At 36.6% G+C, this 19470-nt stretch overlaps 2 protein-coding genes across 5 annotated transcripts in view; one reads left to right on the forward strand and one right to left on the reverse strand.

The window, feature by feature from the left end:
- The window catches only part of LOC114239562 (uncharacterized), a 41332-nt gene extending 25637 nt beyond the window's left edge, over positions 1-15695 (reverse strand). For both annotated transcript variants that reach the window (XM_028169805.2, XM_028169806.2), the window contains exons 1-10: positions 15539-15695; positions 6779-6943; positions 5961-6183; positions 4877-5047; positions 3768-3916; positions 3287-3412; positions 2609-2797; positions 1890-1988; positions 931-1110; positions 75-328 (exon numbers count right to left, since the gene is read on the reverse strand). In XM_028169805.2, the coding sequence (XP_028025606.2) occupies positions 75-328; positions 931-1110; positions 1890-1988; positions 2609-2797; positions 3287-3412; positions 3768-3916; positions 4877-5047; positions 5961-6183; positions 6779-6943; positions 15539-15625 (1643 nt within the window). In that variant the 5' untranslated portion in view covers positions 15626-15695. The remainder of the gene's footprint in view (positions 1-74; positions 329-930; positions 1111-1889; positions 1989-2608; positions 2798-3286; positions 3413-3767; positions 3917-4876; positions 5048-5960; positions 6184-6778; positions 6944-15538) is intronic.
- Positions 15696-18154: 2459 nt separating this feature from the next.
- RhoGAPp190 (Rho GTPase-activating protein 190) overlaps positions 18155-19470 on the forward strand; it is a 45497-nt gene continuing 44181 nt past the window's right edge. For all 3 annotated transcript variants that reach the window (XM_089739630.1, XM_089739631.1, XM_089739632.1), the window contains exons 1-2: positions 18155-18311; positions 18794-18927. In XM_089739630.1, coding sequence (XP_089595756.1) covers positions 18864-18927 — 64 coding nt within the window. In that variant the 5' untranslated portion in view covers positions 18155-18311; positions 18794-18863. The remainder of the gene's footprint in view (positions 18312-18793; positions 18928-19470) is intronic.

Raw genomic sequence — 19470 nt, forward strand, 5'->3', positions numbered from 1 at the left:
ACAATACTAGCCCTAGTGAACCTAATAATCAAAAGAGGAATAAAACAAATAATTTAAAAATGTATTATACATACCTATCCATGTCCCAAGAGAGTGTCTTTACTCGAGGTCCTGATAACAACACTGAAATATCTTGGCATAGCTCTGCACTGAGGCCCAGGGCTTCGCCCTCGCTTAATATTGCTGTGGAGAGTACATTTGCTTGGTGCTGTGACTGTTTCAAGTTGAGTGTTTCTGAAGTCTTCACTAAGTTCGTTTGAGAGCGACTGTCTGTCGCCCAGCTGCCAAACTCCGAAGTGTCTTTTCCTACTCGTGGTTCATGTGTGTCCTGAAACGTCCCAAATAAGAAACGATTGTAATATATATAGCTGTTTATAGATATCGCCTGTTCGCATTAAAAGTGCACAATTTCCTAAAATATTCGAAATTGAGTTTTTATACGTAAACATTTGGTATCACCAATATATTTTTCTCATAAATACTGTCAAAATACCGTAGCTTAGTTTACCTATGTTTTGACTACTATTAACAAAATTAATACATAATTTTATCTTACTCCAAAAGATAGACAATGTAACTGGTAAAAAATAAAAAATTAATGTTGCAAAGATGATTAATATTAAAAATATCACATATTAAACCTTTTTAAAACACTCCTGTAAAATTAGTAAGTTTTGATATTATACACTTTTAATGCGAGAAGACGATATGTCAACATCACTCGTCAAAATGACTGGTCGTATGCTGCCTGAATCCATTAGACTTCTCACGATTTTCACGATGACTCAATTAGTCAACTTGAGGTATTGCATATTCGACCTTATGCCTCTAAGCTCTATTTATAACAACGTTAGTAGGATGTTCAGTTATTGGGAATTATTCCTCTTCTGGTATTACGTACTGATAAAGTCAAACCAAGTCAATGCTTACCAGAGCAATTGGCGCCAATGTTGGTGCCGCCTGAATCTTCTCGTACATGAGGGGAGAGGGGTGCACGGAGAAAGCGGTCAAGATACATTCGCACTTCATACGTTGGCTCGACGACAGCAAATCGCTTAACTGCACGAACCATAGAGCTAGCATTTGTTCTGTCGAACGAGCTTCTCTTTCCTGGAATTTAATTTTTATTATTTACCATATAATTGACATTGACTCTAGCTAAATGAATGAAACACACACATTTTTTGAAACTACCCGCTCGCTTCCTTTCCTCTTACGTTAATGGTATTTTAACAACCTTACCGGTAGTGCCAACAACAGCTTTACAAAATTTGAACTCAGATCCGAACAAGCGATTATTATATTTTACATATTAGAAGATTTAATGGAGTTCTGTAAAATATATAAATCAAAAACAAGCCAATCATCAAGTCATCTGCACTTAAAATTTCTTAAACAAAAGCCCATTCCACACTTGGCATGATAAATAAACATTATTGGCAATGTAGCAGTTTATGGATTTGGTAACATCAATTAAATATTATACATTCACAAAGGACTACTGTAAAATTTTTACTGTATATCTATACTGTACGAGACATTAGCTTTTAAGACTTCTTTGAGATTCATAAGGACAGCTCTGTCCCCTTGACTCATAATTCAGATTTATTTATTTAGTTTAGAGTTAAAATGCCTTACTTCTTTATTTCTTAACTGATTTAATATACTTTTGTTAATTGGTTCCATTTATATAACCGAATTTATGGTGGACTCTTCAAGCCGCCAATGACAGTAACAATATCAATTTATTGTACATATATTGTTCATTGTATGTATTGTGTGTTACAAGTTACCATGTTCGCAAGTGTATGACCATGTCTGGTGCTTCATCATACCGACATGATGCACATTACGTCACTGTCATAAAGCACGAGTTTCGTCCCTGTTACCTTTTCAGTCTTCAGTTTGAGTTTTTCGAGCTCGTTCATGCCGGCCGTTATGGCGCGCACGTACAGCTCGCAGACAAACGGCTTCAGCTCTTCTGAACTCTAAAAAAAATAACATAAATATAATAAAAATAATATAGTGTTTTTAAAAATTGTGTTTTAAATATATTTAAAAAAAAATAGTGTATGATTAATAAGATTTTAAATAAATATAGATTATATAATGAAATAAAATAAATATATTTTCATTGATCACAAGGTTTATTTTTGTAGTAAGTATAAAGTATAAGTCAAGAAGAACATTGACGGGTGCGTTAGCTAATTTCTAATCGTTATAATTGGGATGTGTACATGACAAAATCTGTTGGTTGATTGACGACAATTATATCTACATATGTCGTGTCAATGCGAATTATTGGCATTACTGCTATCTTTTACTTTTTAGGAACATTCTACTTTCTGTGTACTTTTTTAATGTTCTAAATAACTTATAGACATCACAACGTGTATGCCACCGAACTTCACAAATAGGGGTTTTAACAAACTGTCTCGACTGTAGTATAACCTCTTCCCAGTTGTATGTCAAATCTCATTATAAGAGTTGTCAAATTCATCAAGCCGGAATGCGTGATTAATTCTCGTATGGGTCCACCTCTAACAGTATTAATTACAAACATATAAATTAGCGGACGCGTCGTGATGCGGAGGCGGTTGGTCGGTACCTGCTCGTGGTGCGCGTCGGCGAGCGTGTGCAGGTGCGCGGCGGAGGCGGCGGGCGCGGCGAGGGCGCGCGCGGCGGCGGGCACGGCGGCGGGCCCGAGCAGCGCGACCAGGGCGCCGCTGCAGTGGTACAGCGCCTTCCGCACCGCGCCCGCGCACCGCGACACCACCATGCAGCGCACCACCACCACCTACACACACCGGTACCAAATGTTAGACACACAGTTGAAAAGGATAACACGAACTTGAGACACGAAGTTAACTGGTGGTAGGACCTCTTGTGAGTCCGCGCGGGTAGGTACCACCACCCTGCCTATTTCTGCCGTGAAGCAGTAATGCGTTTCGGTTTGAAGGGTGGGGCAGCCGTTGTAACTATAATTGAGACCTTAGAACTTATATCTCAAGGTGGGTGGCGCATTTACGTTGTAGATGTCTATGGGCTCCAGTAACCACTTAACACCAGGTGGGCTGTGAGCTCGTCCACTCATCAAAGCAATAAAAAAAAAAAAAACTTTAAATTGTATTCTAGTAGCTGTCCTATCCTACAAAATGGAATGCATAACTAGTTCATAGAAGAATAAAGTATTGAGCAGATGGGTACAATTTATATTGACTCATAATCGGCTCCACCGTCAGTTATTTTACAAGTTTACAAATTTTGTGTTTTTTGCTTGACATACTTGTGCTATTAAAGTTGCAATTTCTGAGGCATTCTTCCATAATTTCTTATCTGGTGCCGGTGTCTTCTGTCTGTATCGAAGTCTTTCAATAAGTTTGTGGGCTCCACGGAGTGGCGTTTGTTTGGCCTGAAATTTAACATATAAAAAATGTTGTGAAATGACTGTAATGCTGTAAGCTGTGACAGAGGTAAGCGTTAGGTAACACAAAAAGCTAAACTACATGGATGAATATATTAATGTTATGCAGGGCATAGTTTTTATCAGATATGGACACATATAAACATAATGTTACTAGAAAACTACAATTGAGGTTACTTTTATTGCGATGAAGTAAATTCTGAGAATATTTTTTTTGTAAAATGCCTCCTGCTGCCCTCGACATTTCAATAAATAACCACGTAATGTAAAACATTTTACTAAACTAAAAGTTACTAAGACTTTAATTTAAGGAAGAGAAAAAAATCAATATTATAATACTTACCAGCTTAATACACTGTTCTCGCTGATTTCTTTTGTGTAACAGTACAAACTCCAAATCAGTGAGAAAATGCCAAACTTCTTTTGTGAAGCCCGCTTCTTTTGTTAAGATGTCCTCGTAGATTGACGGTGTACTTTGTGGAATTGGTTTATCTATTTAACAAATAAACAATAATATTACGCTACTTAATTTCAATTTGTTGGCTGGGAACATACACTATAAGTCCATATTATTCAGTTTTATCTATATATTATTATCCATGGGCATTGACTTTTTTTCCTTGAGTACACTACTGGTGGTAGGACCTCTTGTGAGTCCGCGCGGGTGGGTACCACCGCCCTGCCTATTTCTGCCGTGAAGCAGTAATGTGTTTCGGTTTGAAGGGTGGGGCAGCCGTTGTAACTATACTTGAGACCTTAGTACTTATATCTCAAGGTGGGTGGCGCATTTACGTTGCAGATGTTTATGGGCTCTAGTAACCACTTAACACTAGGTGGGCTGTGAGCTCGTCCACCCATCTAAGCAAAAAAAAAAACAAAGACTGAAGCAAATATATTACCAATGTTTAACCTTTGTTTGTGCTCAAATGACATCATCATTGGCTTAATTCAAACACTTTAGCTCATCTTTTTATTTTACTCTCTGTACTACTCAAATATTACTTTTATTATGATCTTGTTTTCTAATTTCAATAATTCAAAGCATGAAGGTAGTCATAACTTGAACACATTAAGACTTTTCTATGAATGCAGTGTATAACAATCCAAACAAATTTTCAAAGATATTGTACTTAATTCATAGGAAAAAATAGAAATTATTTATTATATGAATAAGTGGCATTGATGATAGGATGAAAGAAACATCTTTTTTTTTGTTTGTTTTTTATTGCTTAGTTGGGTGGACGAGCTCACAGGCCACCTGGTGTTAAGGGATTGACGTTTACAACGGCTGCCCCACCCTTCAAACCGAAACGCATTACTGCTTCACGGCAGAAATAGGCAAGGTGGTGGTACCTACCCGTGCGTACTCACAAGAGGTCCTACCACCAGTAAATCTGTTCCCTTGTACCAGTTCCCTTTGTCGTATATCCCTACATAGGGAGGTGATATTACCTTTAGAATCATCAGCCTCGTCAGCGTCCGGCACAACGGTGGTCTCCTCCCGTACACGGTCCATGATCGTCGAGATGAGCCGAAGCGCTAGTACTTCGCATTTTGAAGCGGTCAGCTGAATCAGCCGCGTCGTGAAGATCACCGCTTGCTCGTCCCTCAGCCATTCTAGTACTAAAGATTAAGGAAAAAATAATCAATACATAAAAATAAAAATTAAAGTGTCTGTTTGTAATATTGAAATAACCGCTTTTTACTACATGCATATTTTTTATTTTTTTTTTATTGCTTAGCTGTGTGGACGAGCTCACAGCCCACCTGATGTTAAGTGGTTACTGGAGCCCATAGACATCTACAACGTAAATGCGCCACACACCTTGAGATATAGTTCTAAGGTCTCAGTATAGTCACAACGGCTGCCCCACCCTTCAAACCGAAACGCATTACTGCTTCACGGCAGAAATAGGCGGGGCGGTGGTACCTACCCGTGCGGACTCACAAGAGGTCCTACCACCAGTAATTACGCAAATTATAATTTTGCGGGTTTCATTTTTACTACACGATGTTATTCCTTCACCGTGGAAGTCAATCGTGAACATTTGTTGAGTACGTATTTCATTAGAAAAATTAGTACCCGCCTGCGGGATTCGAACACCGGTGCATCGCTTCAACACGAATGCACCGGACGTCTTATCCGTTAGGCCACGACGACTTCAAAATGTGTATGATGTATATATACGGTACATATACCAAAATAGCATTTTTTACCATTTTTGTCTGTCTGTCTATCTGTTTGTTCCGCTAATCTCGGGAACGGCTGGACAGATTTTGACGGGACTTTCACTGATAGGTAGCTGATGATATAAGGAGTAACTTAGGCTTTACTTTTTTTAGACTAGCTTCGCCCCGCGGCATTACATAACGTCGTTTAATGTTTCCGCAGCGAAGCGAGGGTGGGTCGCTAGTAATAAGTATAATTGATTAGCAGCATTCAGCTTTTCCAAAAGTTAGTTCAAGAGTTTTCAAACTTTTGAGAATCAGAATGTTTTCTTGTCTTCTATATACAGATAAACACAAGTAAACTTACTCTCTTCGGCAGTTATCGGATCCTGCTTCTTGAGAACAGGCTGATCCCAGGGATTCTCCATGTTCCTGATGAACCATTCTCCATGTGCAGAGAGTAGACGTTTCCACTGTGGACACTCGCCATGGTTGTTTTTTATCGAGGTTTTCACCTCCCGAAGTGTAATTTCTATGGATTCTTTGAGTTTGCTGTGCTCGGCTTTACTCTTCGGAGTCCGCCATTCTTCCTGGAAAACGAAATTAAAGGTAAGAGATATGAAACAGGGGAGATCTTGTATGAATTTCTTTCGAGTAATATCCCCCCTCCCCGTCCCTATCTAATTCAAACCAGAATAATGCCAATGCTTCTTTAAGCATTGGATAGGGCTGACAGACTCATGAGCGCAATGGAAATAATAATAGGCAATATAAAAGTACTCAGAAGATAACAGTTCAAAATATATGTTACGTTTATTATTTTATAGTATTTTACAAATTATTAAACACTACAGGTTCACAGCATGAAATATGATCAATACAGTAGGAATTAACAGAAAATTACAGAATACTACAGAGCATTTATAAAATAAATTACTTTACCGATGCAGTGAGGTATCTCGGAAGCCCACACTGGTAGGTAACAAAACCCTGCTGCAAAGCAGCTATGCGTTCTGGTTTGAAGGGTCAGACAGTCGTTATACATTACAATTGAGATCTCGACCCTATGTCTTGAGGTGGCTGATGGTATTCTCCTTGAGACGTCTGTGGATTCCGGCAACCACACAACAAACAGGTGCACCATGAGCTATTTTACCGATCTACACAATAAAAAACAGTACTAACCTGGAATACATTTCTGGCTGTGTATCTTTGTATCCAATTGATCAGATGTGTTTGGGTGTCAGGCACGGAGCACAAGCAGAGATAGGGCACTTGCCTCCATGCCTCACACAGGTATTTAACGCGTTCACTGAGCTCAGTGGAGTTCGAAAGGCCCGCGTCGATTGCCTGTTAAAAATTACAAAGTATTAATAGGAACGATTATAGGAACAAAATATGTGAGTGAGATTCATCAGATTCAGAAATGTCAGCAAAAGCTAAAACTACTAAAGTTAGTTTTTTTTTTTTTATTGCCCTTGTAGGCAGACGAGCATACGGCCCACCTGGTTACCGTCGCCCACGGACTTCAGCAATACCAGGGGCAGAGCCAAGCCGCTGCCTACCGAATTGAGACATGAAGCCAAAATAACTTGAATGGGTGAGAACTAATTATAAGGTACTTTTATATCTATAACTTTATTTGCCATGGAAATTCTAACAGGAAAGTAAATCCAAAAGATGTTGTTTTTTGAAATCTGCAATTTTGATGAAATAAAGCCTACATTTGACCAGTGAAAACTGTGTAAAATCTGTCCAGTAGATCATGAGTAAGTAGCACGCAAACAAAAAAAGACAGTTCTAAATATTTCTGTTGTATATTCTATTACTCTTCTCTAGCTACCTTCCTTCCTTTTTTGCTAAAATACTTTTCTTTAAAGTACAGGCTCGAGGGATTCTACTGTTATTATATTACTTATGAACAAGTTTTAATACAAGAGTAAAATAGTTTTACCCAAGTCATCTCTGAACCTTTGAGAGGTTGCTAGGCAAGAACAAATTAACAACAGCAACCAGTGAATCAGGAAACAAAATACAATAGATCTGATTTATATTAACTTGAAATTTCATGTAATCATCTCTTTGTCACTGACTCGAGATGCAGTTTCACCAAGCTGAACATAATATGATATGAATCATAGCTATATAATGTATATAGTAGCAGTGGTGGCTGCCTATTTCTGCCGTGAAACAACAATGCGTTTCTGTTTGAAGGGTCGTGTCAATTGTTATACTATAAAATTGAGGCTAAGACCTCATGTCTCAAGGTGGGTCACAGGATTCACGAGGTGATATCTATGGGCTCTGGTAACCACTGTTATCGAGCAACACACTTCCGGCCTCACAGGATCCGTTTATACCACCTAACATCGGTTGAGCCGGGAGCTCGTTTACCCATCTATATACACCAAAGATTTATACATAGATATTGTATTTTTGAATTTAAAAACTATACTAGCAGATGACCGAGCTTTGCTTGTTTTTTTTTGATGAGTTGTGTATTTTAGAAATTATATTTGAATACGAATTACTTATATATTGATAAAATGATGAAATATGAATAATATTTTTCGATCTTACCGACAGAATAATAAAAAAATATGAACTGGTTATTTATAGAAAAATTAAAATTATCGATAAAGTTGATTATTGAAAACACGAATAAAACAACATTTTCTGAAAATAAATCGTAGCTAGATCGATTTATCGGCCTCGAAATCCCCTGTATACTAAATTTTATGAAAATTGTTGAAGCCGTTTTCGAGATTCAGATTATATATGTATATATTTAAATACAATGATTGCTCGTTTAAAGATATAAGATTTAGCTTTATCTAATAAATATTATTTTTCCTAATTATTAGATATGTATTGGGAAGTTTTATTAAGTATATTTTTTTACTTTCAGCTTTGTATTTTCGCCCCCTGGTTCCAGCAGAAAACCAACGCTGTTTGTATGCAACCAGCATTACCCCGCTTCGGAAAAGGACTTATTGTGATGAACGAGCGAACTTATTGATGCTTGCTAAGATTTGTGAAAACTAAGATTTTCTATATCTATACTAATATTATAAATCTATACTAATATTATAAAGAGGAAAGATTTGTTTGTTTGTTTGTTTCGAATAGGCTCCAAAACTACTGGACTGATTTGAAAAATTCTTTTTCCATTAGAAGCCGACATTGTCCCTGATGAACATAGGCTACTTTTTTTAATTTTTTTTTTATTTATTTTTTTTGTTTCATGTGTGTTTTAATGTTTCCGAAGCGAAGCGAGGGCGGGTCGCTAGTTGATTATAAATAAAATTTCGTCTATTGATAATAAGTTGTGGATATTACGGTGGACGAGGTATGGCGTATATCCCGTGTCCTCTGATCATCGGCAAAAGAGAACACGAACATATTAGAAATTTGCGGGCTTATGAAGAAATCGTAGCAAAGAAGCGTTCAGTATTAAGTTTTTATTTTATTTTTATTTATTTATATGTTTTATATTCTACTCTGTGCAAGTAAATAATACGAGATTAACTGTGATAGAGACATATTTTGATATGGTGATCTCCTACTTTTAAGAATAATTTAACGTTTGTAAGTATTATTGTTTGTATATCCTCCCCCCTCCTCCCTCCTCCTACACTCAATAAGTATTTTTTTTTAAATACTCAACAGACTAATGTTACTCTAAATTTAGGGTATATAGTCGTGGGCGCAGTTAAAGTACATACACATAATATGTTAAAGGTCAAAGACACAATTGTAGTATTGAAATATAAAATATAAAGAGAGGTAATGGCTTCAAGTTATGAACTGAGTGGAATTGAGCATTAACTTCAACAAAAAAACAATAAATTTTCAAAGGGTCATGAAAAAACAATCGATACCGTGTTTAGCACACTGTGGGGACGAGTCGAGTTCCAGTGGTAACGCCAAAAATTGACTAAAGTGTAAACAGATTTGTCTGTTCGTAGCAGTCCACTCTCAATCTTCGGTCCGTGACCTGCATGACGCGATATATCAGACTTAAAATTAAAATCGTAATCGCGAAAGTTATCAAATAATTGGCAGCAACGGGAACACATCTCACTTACGGAATTGATTATGTATTTAAATAATAACAAAAAACTTAACTTTTACATTAACATTAACTTTTACTAAAAACTTCAAAAGGTATAAAAATATTTCTGCCCTCAACCAAAGAAAAAATTTTGATTCGATCTATTATAAATTACTTTGGGTGTGTTAATCTTAGTATCATTCAAAATCCCACGAAACTCGATACTAAACGACCCTATCTGCGGTTTCAGGTCGGCGATAACCATTTCGCGATTCAGTGAGTTCCTTTTGCGAAACATTCCAAGCGCTGACATGAATGGTACTGTTGTTATTCAAAATAAGCATTATACTATGTTGCGTAATCTATACTTATAAATAAAATTGGAGTGTCTGTTTGTAATATTGAAATAACCTTTTTACTACATGCATATGAATGTATATACGGTACATACACCAAAATAACATTTTTTACAATTTTTGTCTGTCTGTCTGTCTGTTTGTTCCGACTAATCTCTGGAACGGCTGGACCGATTTTGACCACACTTTCACTGATATAAGGAGTAACTTAGGCTTCTTTTTTAGACTAACTTCGCCTCGCGGGGTCACCCGCGATTATTGTCGTACCGCGGGATAACATCGCGGGACTCAGCTATCAATAATTCCCGACCGGCGCCCTCTTCTTCGACATCGCGAAGGCGTTCGACAAAGTCTGGCACAACGGTTTAATTTATAAACTGTACAACATGGGAGTGCCAGACAGACTCGTGCTCATCATACGAGACTTCTTGTCGAACCGTTCGTTTCGATATCGAGTAGAGGGAACTCGTTCTCGTCCCCGTCAACTGACCGCCGGAGTCCCGCAAGGCTCCGCGCTCTCCCCGTTATTACTTAATTTGTATATCAATGATATACCCCGGTCTCCGGAGACCCATCTAGCGCTCTTCGCCGATGACACGGCTATCTACTACTCGTGTAGGAAGATGTCGCTGCTTCATCGGCGACTCCAGATCGCAGTAGCCACCATGGGACAGTGGCTCCGGAAGTGGCGAATTGACATCAACCCCACGAAAAGCGCAGCGGTGCTCTTCAAAAGGGGTCGCCCTCCGAACATCACTTCGAGCATCCCACTCCGTAGTAGGCGCGCAAACACCTCCGCCGTTAGTCCCATCACTCTCTTTGGCCAGCCCATACCGTGGGTCTCGAAGGTCAAATATCTAGGCGTCACCCTCGACAGAGGGATGACATTCCGTCCCCATATAAAAACGGTAGTCGAAGCAAACTGTCCCTCCGTAATAAGGTAACTCTCTACAAAACTTGTATACGCCCCGTCATGACGTATGCAAGCGTAGTGTTCGCTCACGCAGCCCGCTCCCACTTGAAATCCCTTCAGGTTATTCAATCACGATTCTGCAGGATAGCCGTCGGAGCGCCTTGGTTCCTTAGGAATGTGGATCTCCACGACGACCTGGAGCTCGACTCTTTTAGTAAGTATCTACAGTCGGCATCGCTGCGCCATTTTGAGAAGGCGGCACGACATGAGAACCCTCTCATCGTAGCCGCTGGAAATTACATACCCGACCCAGTAGACCGAATGGTAAACCGTCGACGTCGCCCAAAGCACGTAATTACGGATCCTCCCGATCCATTAACGGTGCTTTTAGGCACCACAAGCACCGGTCACCGTCCTCGTCGAACCCGTCGCTTGCGACGAAGGGCTCGACGAGCGAACTAACCCATAGACACAGCCCACTGAGTTTCTCGCCGGATCTTCTCAGTGGGTCGCGTTTCCGATCCGGTGGTAGATTCTGCGAAGCACTGCTCTTGCTAGGGTCAGTGTTAGCAACTCTCCGGTTGAGCCCCGCGAGCTCACCTACAAACGTTAGAGCGAAGCTGAAATAGCCTCTCAAGGATATCAGCATAGGTAGGAAAAAAAAAAAAAAAAAAATCAATAATAAAATTTAATGTTTCCGAAGCGAAGTGAGGGCGGGTCGCTAGTTCAAAATAAACATTAAACTATGTTGCGTAATAATAACTATAATTACGGTTTAATCTCGCATTTTTTATTATAATTATATCGAGGGGTTAAAGGCTATTTGATTTAGGCGACATTTCGTTTAATACGCGACATTTATCTTCGTAATTGAACATGCAATTTACGTTTTTTCATATACATGTAGTTTTGAGGCTTACCTACACCCATTTTCTAATAATTCCGGTAATTTTCAATTGCTAATTAACACTAAAATATATCTCAAAAGTTAATATCTTAAATTTTACACTGCTTTAGAAAATAATCAGTTTTTTTTTTCATTACCTGAACATTTTACATTTACAGAGATGTGCCCTTTTCGAAATTCCATATTCAATTAAAAGTCCGATGTATTTGGTATTAGCATCAACAATTCGATATTTTTAATTGAACTTCAATTAAGTTTACTCCGTTCAATAGCTGAAGCATTTTTTATTAATTTTTTTTTTAAACTTTAACATCCTGGAGTTTCGCCAAAATGTCGCTTATACCAAAAGTCTTTCACCCCTCGACATTATTTATTAGGCATATGACATAATCCGAAAACTGTATTGGTGTTTGAATCGTTGAAAATATCATAATGATTATTCAAAAAAACTCAAGATATTACTTTATATAGTTATAATCGTTTACGACTAGAGGAAACCGAAGAAAATACTATGTTGCGTAAATATAACATCGCCTGCCTGTCTTTTGATTCAACTTGGCAACGGGTGCAGTACAATATTTACTTGTCTGTGCCCGCCGGTATTGACTCGAAAAGAATGAGTGCAACCCATAATAACAAAACGTTTGAATACTAGCACTAAAGATTATGGAAATGTTGTAGAGGTGACAGGGGTCCTATAAATTAAATACAAAAGAAGCACAATCGCACCTCCCGCCACCGGAATTCATCCATACTATCTGAAGCCACTGCGTTCATCCACAGTGCGTTTCCAGAGATATTTTTTGGCACGTATCATCCGGCTTTGGAATGAGTTCCCCTCCAGTGTTTACCGAGCACTATGACATGCCCTTCTTCAAACGAGGCTTGTGGAGAGTACTTAACGGTAGGCAGTGGCTTGGCTCTGCCCCTTGCATTGCTTAAGCCTATGGGCGACGGTAACCACTCACCATTAGGTGGGCCGTATGCTCGTCTGCCTACACGAGCAATAAAAATAAAAAGCTTAGCACTCCAATCTGATATTTAATGATATTGCATGTGTGGTAAGCTTGTTCATTGAAATTATCTATTATTATGTTGAAAATAGTATTCATTATGGCAGGAGCCCACATAAAAGTAGCATGGAAAAAGCCAAAAACCGTTACAGAACTCGTGACAGAAGTTTGTATTGAAAATAGTTTTTTTTTTCAGTCACTTTTTCTGACAATCTATTCCTAAGTTTTACAATAATTATTGTGTTGTTAATACTTCAACATTTTGATACATTTTTGAATTATAGTGTTTTACTTTTTGTCATTTGTGCAGATTAGCTATAATTTAATATATAAAATTCTCATGTCACGGTGTGCGTGATTGAACTCCTCTGAAACGGCTCGACCGGCCAGGGTGGAGAATCGAACAACATCTATTTTTCATACACCTAAGTGATAAGGTTTGTCCACCCCTAACATTTATTTTTTATTTTTTTAACAATTTTTTTTTGTTATAGTGAGGCATTATGTGGTTGAATGAGGTTTTGTTATTTATTTTTTCTACACTAGAAATTCCCTACAAATCTTATATATGGCAAAACAACGTTTGCCGGGTCAGCTAGTTATAATATAATTAACAGACATAATAATTAGCACAAAAAATGTAACTTTTAAAAAAGCCTATTAATATACTTGTCATCATTTGATAACATTACAGCTCATCAATGGGTATTAAACAAAAAATAATAATGTTGTCTTTGCTTATCTAAATATATTTTTGTAAGATATCGTTCAGAGAGATTGATTCATCAGTGTACAAGTATGAAATGTATGATAATTTTTCAATGTTTTACCTCTGAGTTCGTAAATTTGGTTTAGTAGTAATATAGGTTATATGCACAGTAAGCACTGTAAGGTGTGATATCAGTTTAGTATACTTTGAAGCCTTCCTTTATAGCATTCCTATATAGTTAGCCCGGTCACTGTCCTCGCCAAACCCGTTGCTTGCGAATGGCTCAATGAGTAAATTAACCCATAGACAAAGCCCACTGAGTTTCTCGCCGGATCTTTTCAGTGGGTCGCATTTCCAATCTGGTGGTAGATTCTGCAAAGCACTGCTCTTGCTAGGGCCAGTGTTAGCAACACTTCCAGTTTGAGCCTAGTGAGCTCACTTACAAGTTAGGGTGAAGTTAAAATAGCCTCTCAAGGCTATCAGCATAGGCAGAATATATATATATATATATATATATATATATATATATATATAGCTAATATATATACATAGTTAGCTAAGTTACTATTTAAAACGGAACTGATTACAATATGCTTACTATCATTGAGATTTTTAGTGTTATTTTCCCTTAACAAAAAAAATTTTGCTCAAATTTAATTATATTTGAAAATTGAATATTCAATTTAGTGTCAGTTAAATTTATACATATTATAATTAGGTGTACATTTTAGTAAAAAAAAATTGCTTTTCAAGCAATTTAATGTGTAGTAAAGGTGATCATGTAATTAAAGCATTGAAAGCAATTTATCTCAAATCAACAGTGTCCACCGTAGAAAAATGGTGATGATTTATGACATCATATATTTTCCTAAGATGGGATAGGATTCATCATATAAGATAAGACTGTATACTGTCAGTCCATGACTGAATGAATAACTCACCAACAAAAGCAGTGATTAGTGCTCACAGTATATTTTAAAACATAGCCATAGGAAGAAAAATCATAGCAGGCAACATTATAGTTACAGATTTAAAAATAATTAATAATATTTAAGGAAAATATTATGAATGCTACATTCATGAGTACTCTTATAAGTAAATATACTTTAAACAGAATTTCCTGAAATCTGAAGTCCAGTGGTCACTAGTTAATCTACAGATTAGTATCTCATTTTATTACTATTAAAAGGGCAAAATATAAAAAATGGTTCTGCTCTCTCTTAATTACATCTTAAGCAGCTTGTTTCTATATGTTATAATTTATTAGTTACCAAAGCATTTCAAAATTCTCAATTTGAAAACCTGCAAAATATGCAAAATAAACAGTCATCAATCAAGGTACATTCTTCGAATCTCACTTTATATTATTTCTTTAAGACCTTACCAATAAATTCGTGTGTAAGGAAAATCAGCTGACACTGTGTCATCATTATTTAATTTCGTACAAATATATAAATATCATAATGTGCATCAAATTGTCGTATGCTAGGATTTAATTTCAGATGTAAATACCTATTAGATACTTAATTAAAGGTAGTATGTATGTACGTGACTCTTCATTGTTATTGTATGGCCGACGAAAAATTATGTTAAAATTATCTGAATGTACACTGCTACACTGTAACTAAACATAGTAGGAAGTCATTAAAAACATTGAAAGCGCATATTATAAAATTGCTTATGATGAATATCACGTAAAATCTGAATAATTCAGAATATTTCTTGTACAAATTACTAAAACTACGGTTGTCAACCATGACTATTTTTTAATGTAGACTGTACGATCTTATCCATGTTATAGCTAATCAACATCATGTGATTAATTTTTGTTAATTGAAATCATGTTTTCCATTGACAATATTGCAAGGAAATTAGAAATAAACGAAAACAAGAGTTCCCAGTACGCAAATATGGCGGCCACATACTGAACTTCGGGGACCCAACAGCGTCGTATTAAATCATACAATCTTTCACTTATTAGAATAAACCTTACCTTATAAAACTCGATAAGATGTGTTTTTCCCTTTAGGACGCTTGTTTGAATACTTTTCACGTCTTTTCCATCATTTGTAGAAGTCATTTCTCACGGAAATATCGCGGGGAGACATTTAAGCACTTGTGTTTTCGTGATGGAACTGTCAAATGAGTATTGCAAGATTGCAAATTGCAAATCGCAACAATTAACTTAAAATTCATTTTTTGTTATTATTACATTCATAAATTATTTACATTTCAAAACATTTACAAAAATTGAACATATAATTCCAACTCGTTAATTACCTGAATAGTAGAACCGGCAATAGGTGAACTAGGCAGCGGCTTGGCTCTGCCCCTGGCATTGCTGAAGTGCATGGGCGACGGTAACCACTCACCATCAGGTGGGCCGTATGCTCGTCTGCCTAAAAGGGCAATAAAAAAACTTCCATTGTCTCAGGCAGAACTTATTTGAAAATAATAAAAACATCTTACGATTATTTCAATTTCTCGACTTTTCTTTAATCCGCCATTTGGCCTTTTTTTAAGCATCATTCAATTATCATCATTTTATAGCCATATGAGAAACATAGATTTTTTAGCTAATTTTGGTTTCTAGATAATAATCTGGAGGATGGTATAAGTTAATTAGGAACTTATATTTAAATTTGTATCTAAACCGAAGAACGCTTTCTATCTCAGAACTTATGTAACTACTGTATTCTCAAGGTATGGACTAATGAGTCTACGAGGTACTTGATGTTCCTAATCGTCCTTGCGACTTGTTCCTCAGTGCTTGACGTCGTAACCTTTACAGAGCACTTTTGTTAAGATTATGGTCCTCCATTCCTTTCTGTCCTCCGCGCAGTGGATAGCGATATTCATGCTGGAGTTCAAAGTCGTCTTAATCTGATTGGATCAGCGCATGGGACTACGCCCCATAGGGGTCATAGGCCTCTTTCCTTCCACTTTGCCAGTGATGAGTAGTCTCTATCTATCTATCTTGTAACTATACTGAGATCTTAGAACTTATATCTCAAGATGGATGGCGCATTTACGTTGTAGATGTCTATGAGCTCCATATGGGACCCTTTTCCCTCGCAACGTGACCGAAAAACTCGAATATCCTACGTAGGCAAGTGGTTAAGAGTCTTTTGGAGACGCCTAGTTCTTCCAGGATTGATGCGTTTGTCCAATGTGCCGTCTAAGGAAATATTGAATGTGATGTTCCTACGTGCAACTTAATATTGCTACGAGCCACTTGACATTAGTACTTAAGGAGAAATGGTCGTGATTGACATATCTTTAGTGACGAGTATTACAACCCGGCGTGAACCCTCTCTTCAGGCTACGCGTCTGATGCTAACGTGTAGGGCGTAATCTGATGTAATGCATATATCCTACATAGGTTCTGTACTAAATTAATTAAAATAAAATTAATTAATTAATTAAATAATTCTGTACAAAAATCTACAGCCTACACCTAAATGAAAAGTGATTACCTATCCTTTTTCAGTATGGCAATCGGCTTCTTGAGAGGACATTATTGCCAGCATCGAGTTTATAAAACATACTCGTAATTTTTCAATTTGTGAATTGAAAAATGAAATTGAATATTATTGATAATGAATTGAATAATGAAATTGAATTTTGAAGTCGTCGTGGCCTAAAGGATAAGACGTCCGGTGCATTCGTATCTACCGATGCACCAGTGTTGCAATCCCGCAGGCGGGTACCAATTTTTCCAATAAAATACGTACTCAACAAATGTTCACGATTGACTTCTACGGTGAAAGAATAACATCGGGTAATAAAAATCAAACCCGCAAAATTATAATTTGCGTAATCACTGGTGGTAGGACCTCGCGTGAGACCGCACTCCGCCTATTTCTGCCGTGAAGCAGTAATGCATTTCAATTTGAAGGGTGGGGCAGTCGTTGTAACTATACTGAGACCTTAGAACTCATGTCTCAGGGTGGGTGGCGGCATTTGTGTCGTAGATGTCTATGGGCTCCCGTAACCATTTAACTCCAAGTGGGCTGTGAGCTGGCCCATCCATCTAAGCAATAAAAATAAAGTAAAAACTAAACTAAGGAAATGTAAATAAACTGAGTTCGCACCGGTAGGTATCACCACTCTGTCTATTTTTAGGTTTAAAGAGTGGAGCAGCCGTTGTATTGTAAAAACTAAGGCCTTAGAACACATTTCTCACGCTTTACATTGTTGAAGTCTATGAGCTCCAGTAACCACTTATCATCAGATGTATCGTCCATCGATATGGGCAATAAAATATAAAAATATAATTAAACTTGAACCTGAAATGAAATGGAATGAAACGAGATGGAACCAAAACTTTAATGAAAAAACCTAAGAAATCACTTCCGGGAGGTTTGTTTACTTTTCTCACACTTTTGCAGTAGCATGGATGGATACCAGGTGGTTGAAGAGTTACCTTATTAGGAGTTAGTTAGTAGTAACAAGAAATTCATAAAATAAATTAATCCACTCAAGCTTAACAGCTAGTCGTCTGATAGCTTAATAAGAAGATGAACAATGGAATCTTTAGGCACTTTCTCAAAGCATTCTGTGACTGCATGGCAGACTTGGTAGTAATACCACCACAAAACAAAGAAAATTGAGAGGGGCTAAAACTCTTGTAGCCAATAGCCGTAAAAAAATAAAAAATTGAAAGCTAAGAAAGCGAGTTGTGTCAAGAATTTTGCGTTTTTAGTTAGAAATTAAATAGAATTAAAGGAAAATGTAAAGTAATCAATTTACAAAAGTTTCAACATGTAAGTTTATATGTGACATGTATAAAACTAGTTAGCTGGTAGAAAGAATAATTCTAAAACGCAATAATTCGTGTCTCAAAGGGCAGGCTAATAGAAGGGATGACGGTTTTTATTGCTTTTTAATTATTAAATGATAGTGTTTTTTGGTCAAAGTCAACGATTTTCATGTTCAATAATTATTATCTAAAATGTATAAGACGTTGGTTTCGTTAAAGTGAAAAGGCGTCATTTTAACATAATCGGCACATCTGGCAAATCTATGATTGATGAGTCCTTACATGCAGTTACTAGTTTGTCTTGTTGTTATACTTGTTACATCAATTCTATTATGATTATTTCGTTAATCGTAAAAACCTAATTTTATCATAAACTAATACACCATTTTTGCATGAATCTCATTGTTTGTAATATTAATATTATTGTTAACAATTTATGGGCTACTAGATTATTAAACATTCTAAGATTGACATATTTTGTTCTAGTGTTATGAAGAATGTTAGGAAAATTTTGAAAAAGTTATTGTGATCAAAGTGTGTGATAAATTCTGGAAAGATGGCAAAAAAATCTGATAATACTGGCGGGAAGCTGGTTACCATATCTGTAGTTGGTTTGTCTGGTAAGTGCAATTTAATATTCCTAAATAGTTGTAATATAGGTTAAAAGAAGTGATTAAGAAGTGTTCTGTCAATCTTGTTTTTATTTGAAATAAAAATTCATTGTTGCTTGAGTGCCCTGATATATATAAGAAAAGGGTTTTGTTTTATAGTTTTATGACCAGATTTCCACTGCAATATACATACTTAAGAGCTATATTTTATTGCTAGTGTCCTTATCGTCTTTAGTTTGCATCAATTTGGTTTGTTTTCATAACTTTATCTGGATTTCTTTATATGCTCTTTAAAATACAATAAAGTATGGAGTATTTTTGATAGGAAAACATTTTGTTGATGTTTTATATAAGTTCTTGACAATTTTAAAAATAACTACCACTTTCATTCTGTTTATTTTCACCTAAATTTATCAATTTCTAAATTCTTTGTTCAAATACCAGACTATCCAGACATTAATAATAAAAACAATTTAAAAACTAGTTATAAAAATAAGGTTTCAATACATAAAAATAGTGATCCAAATCGATATTTTATATGAACTGAACATG

This window comes from Bombyx mandarina, chromosome A1 (genome assembly GCF_030267445.1).
Source record: "Bombyx mandarina strain Sakado chromosome A1, ASM3026744v2".
NCBI classification, from domain to species: domain Eukaryota; kingdom Metazoa; phylum Arthropoda; class Insecta; order Lepidoptera; family Bombycidae; genus Bombyx; species Bombyx mandarina.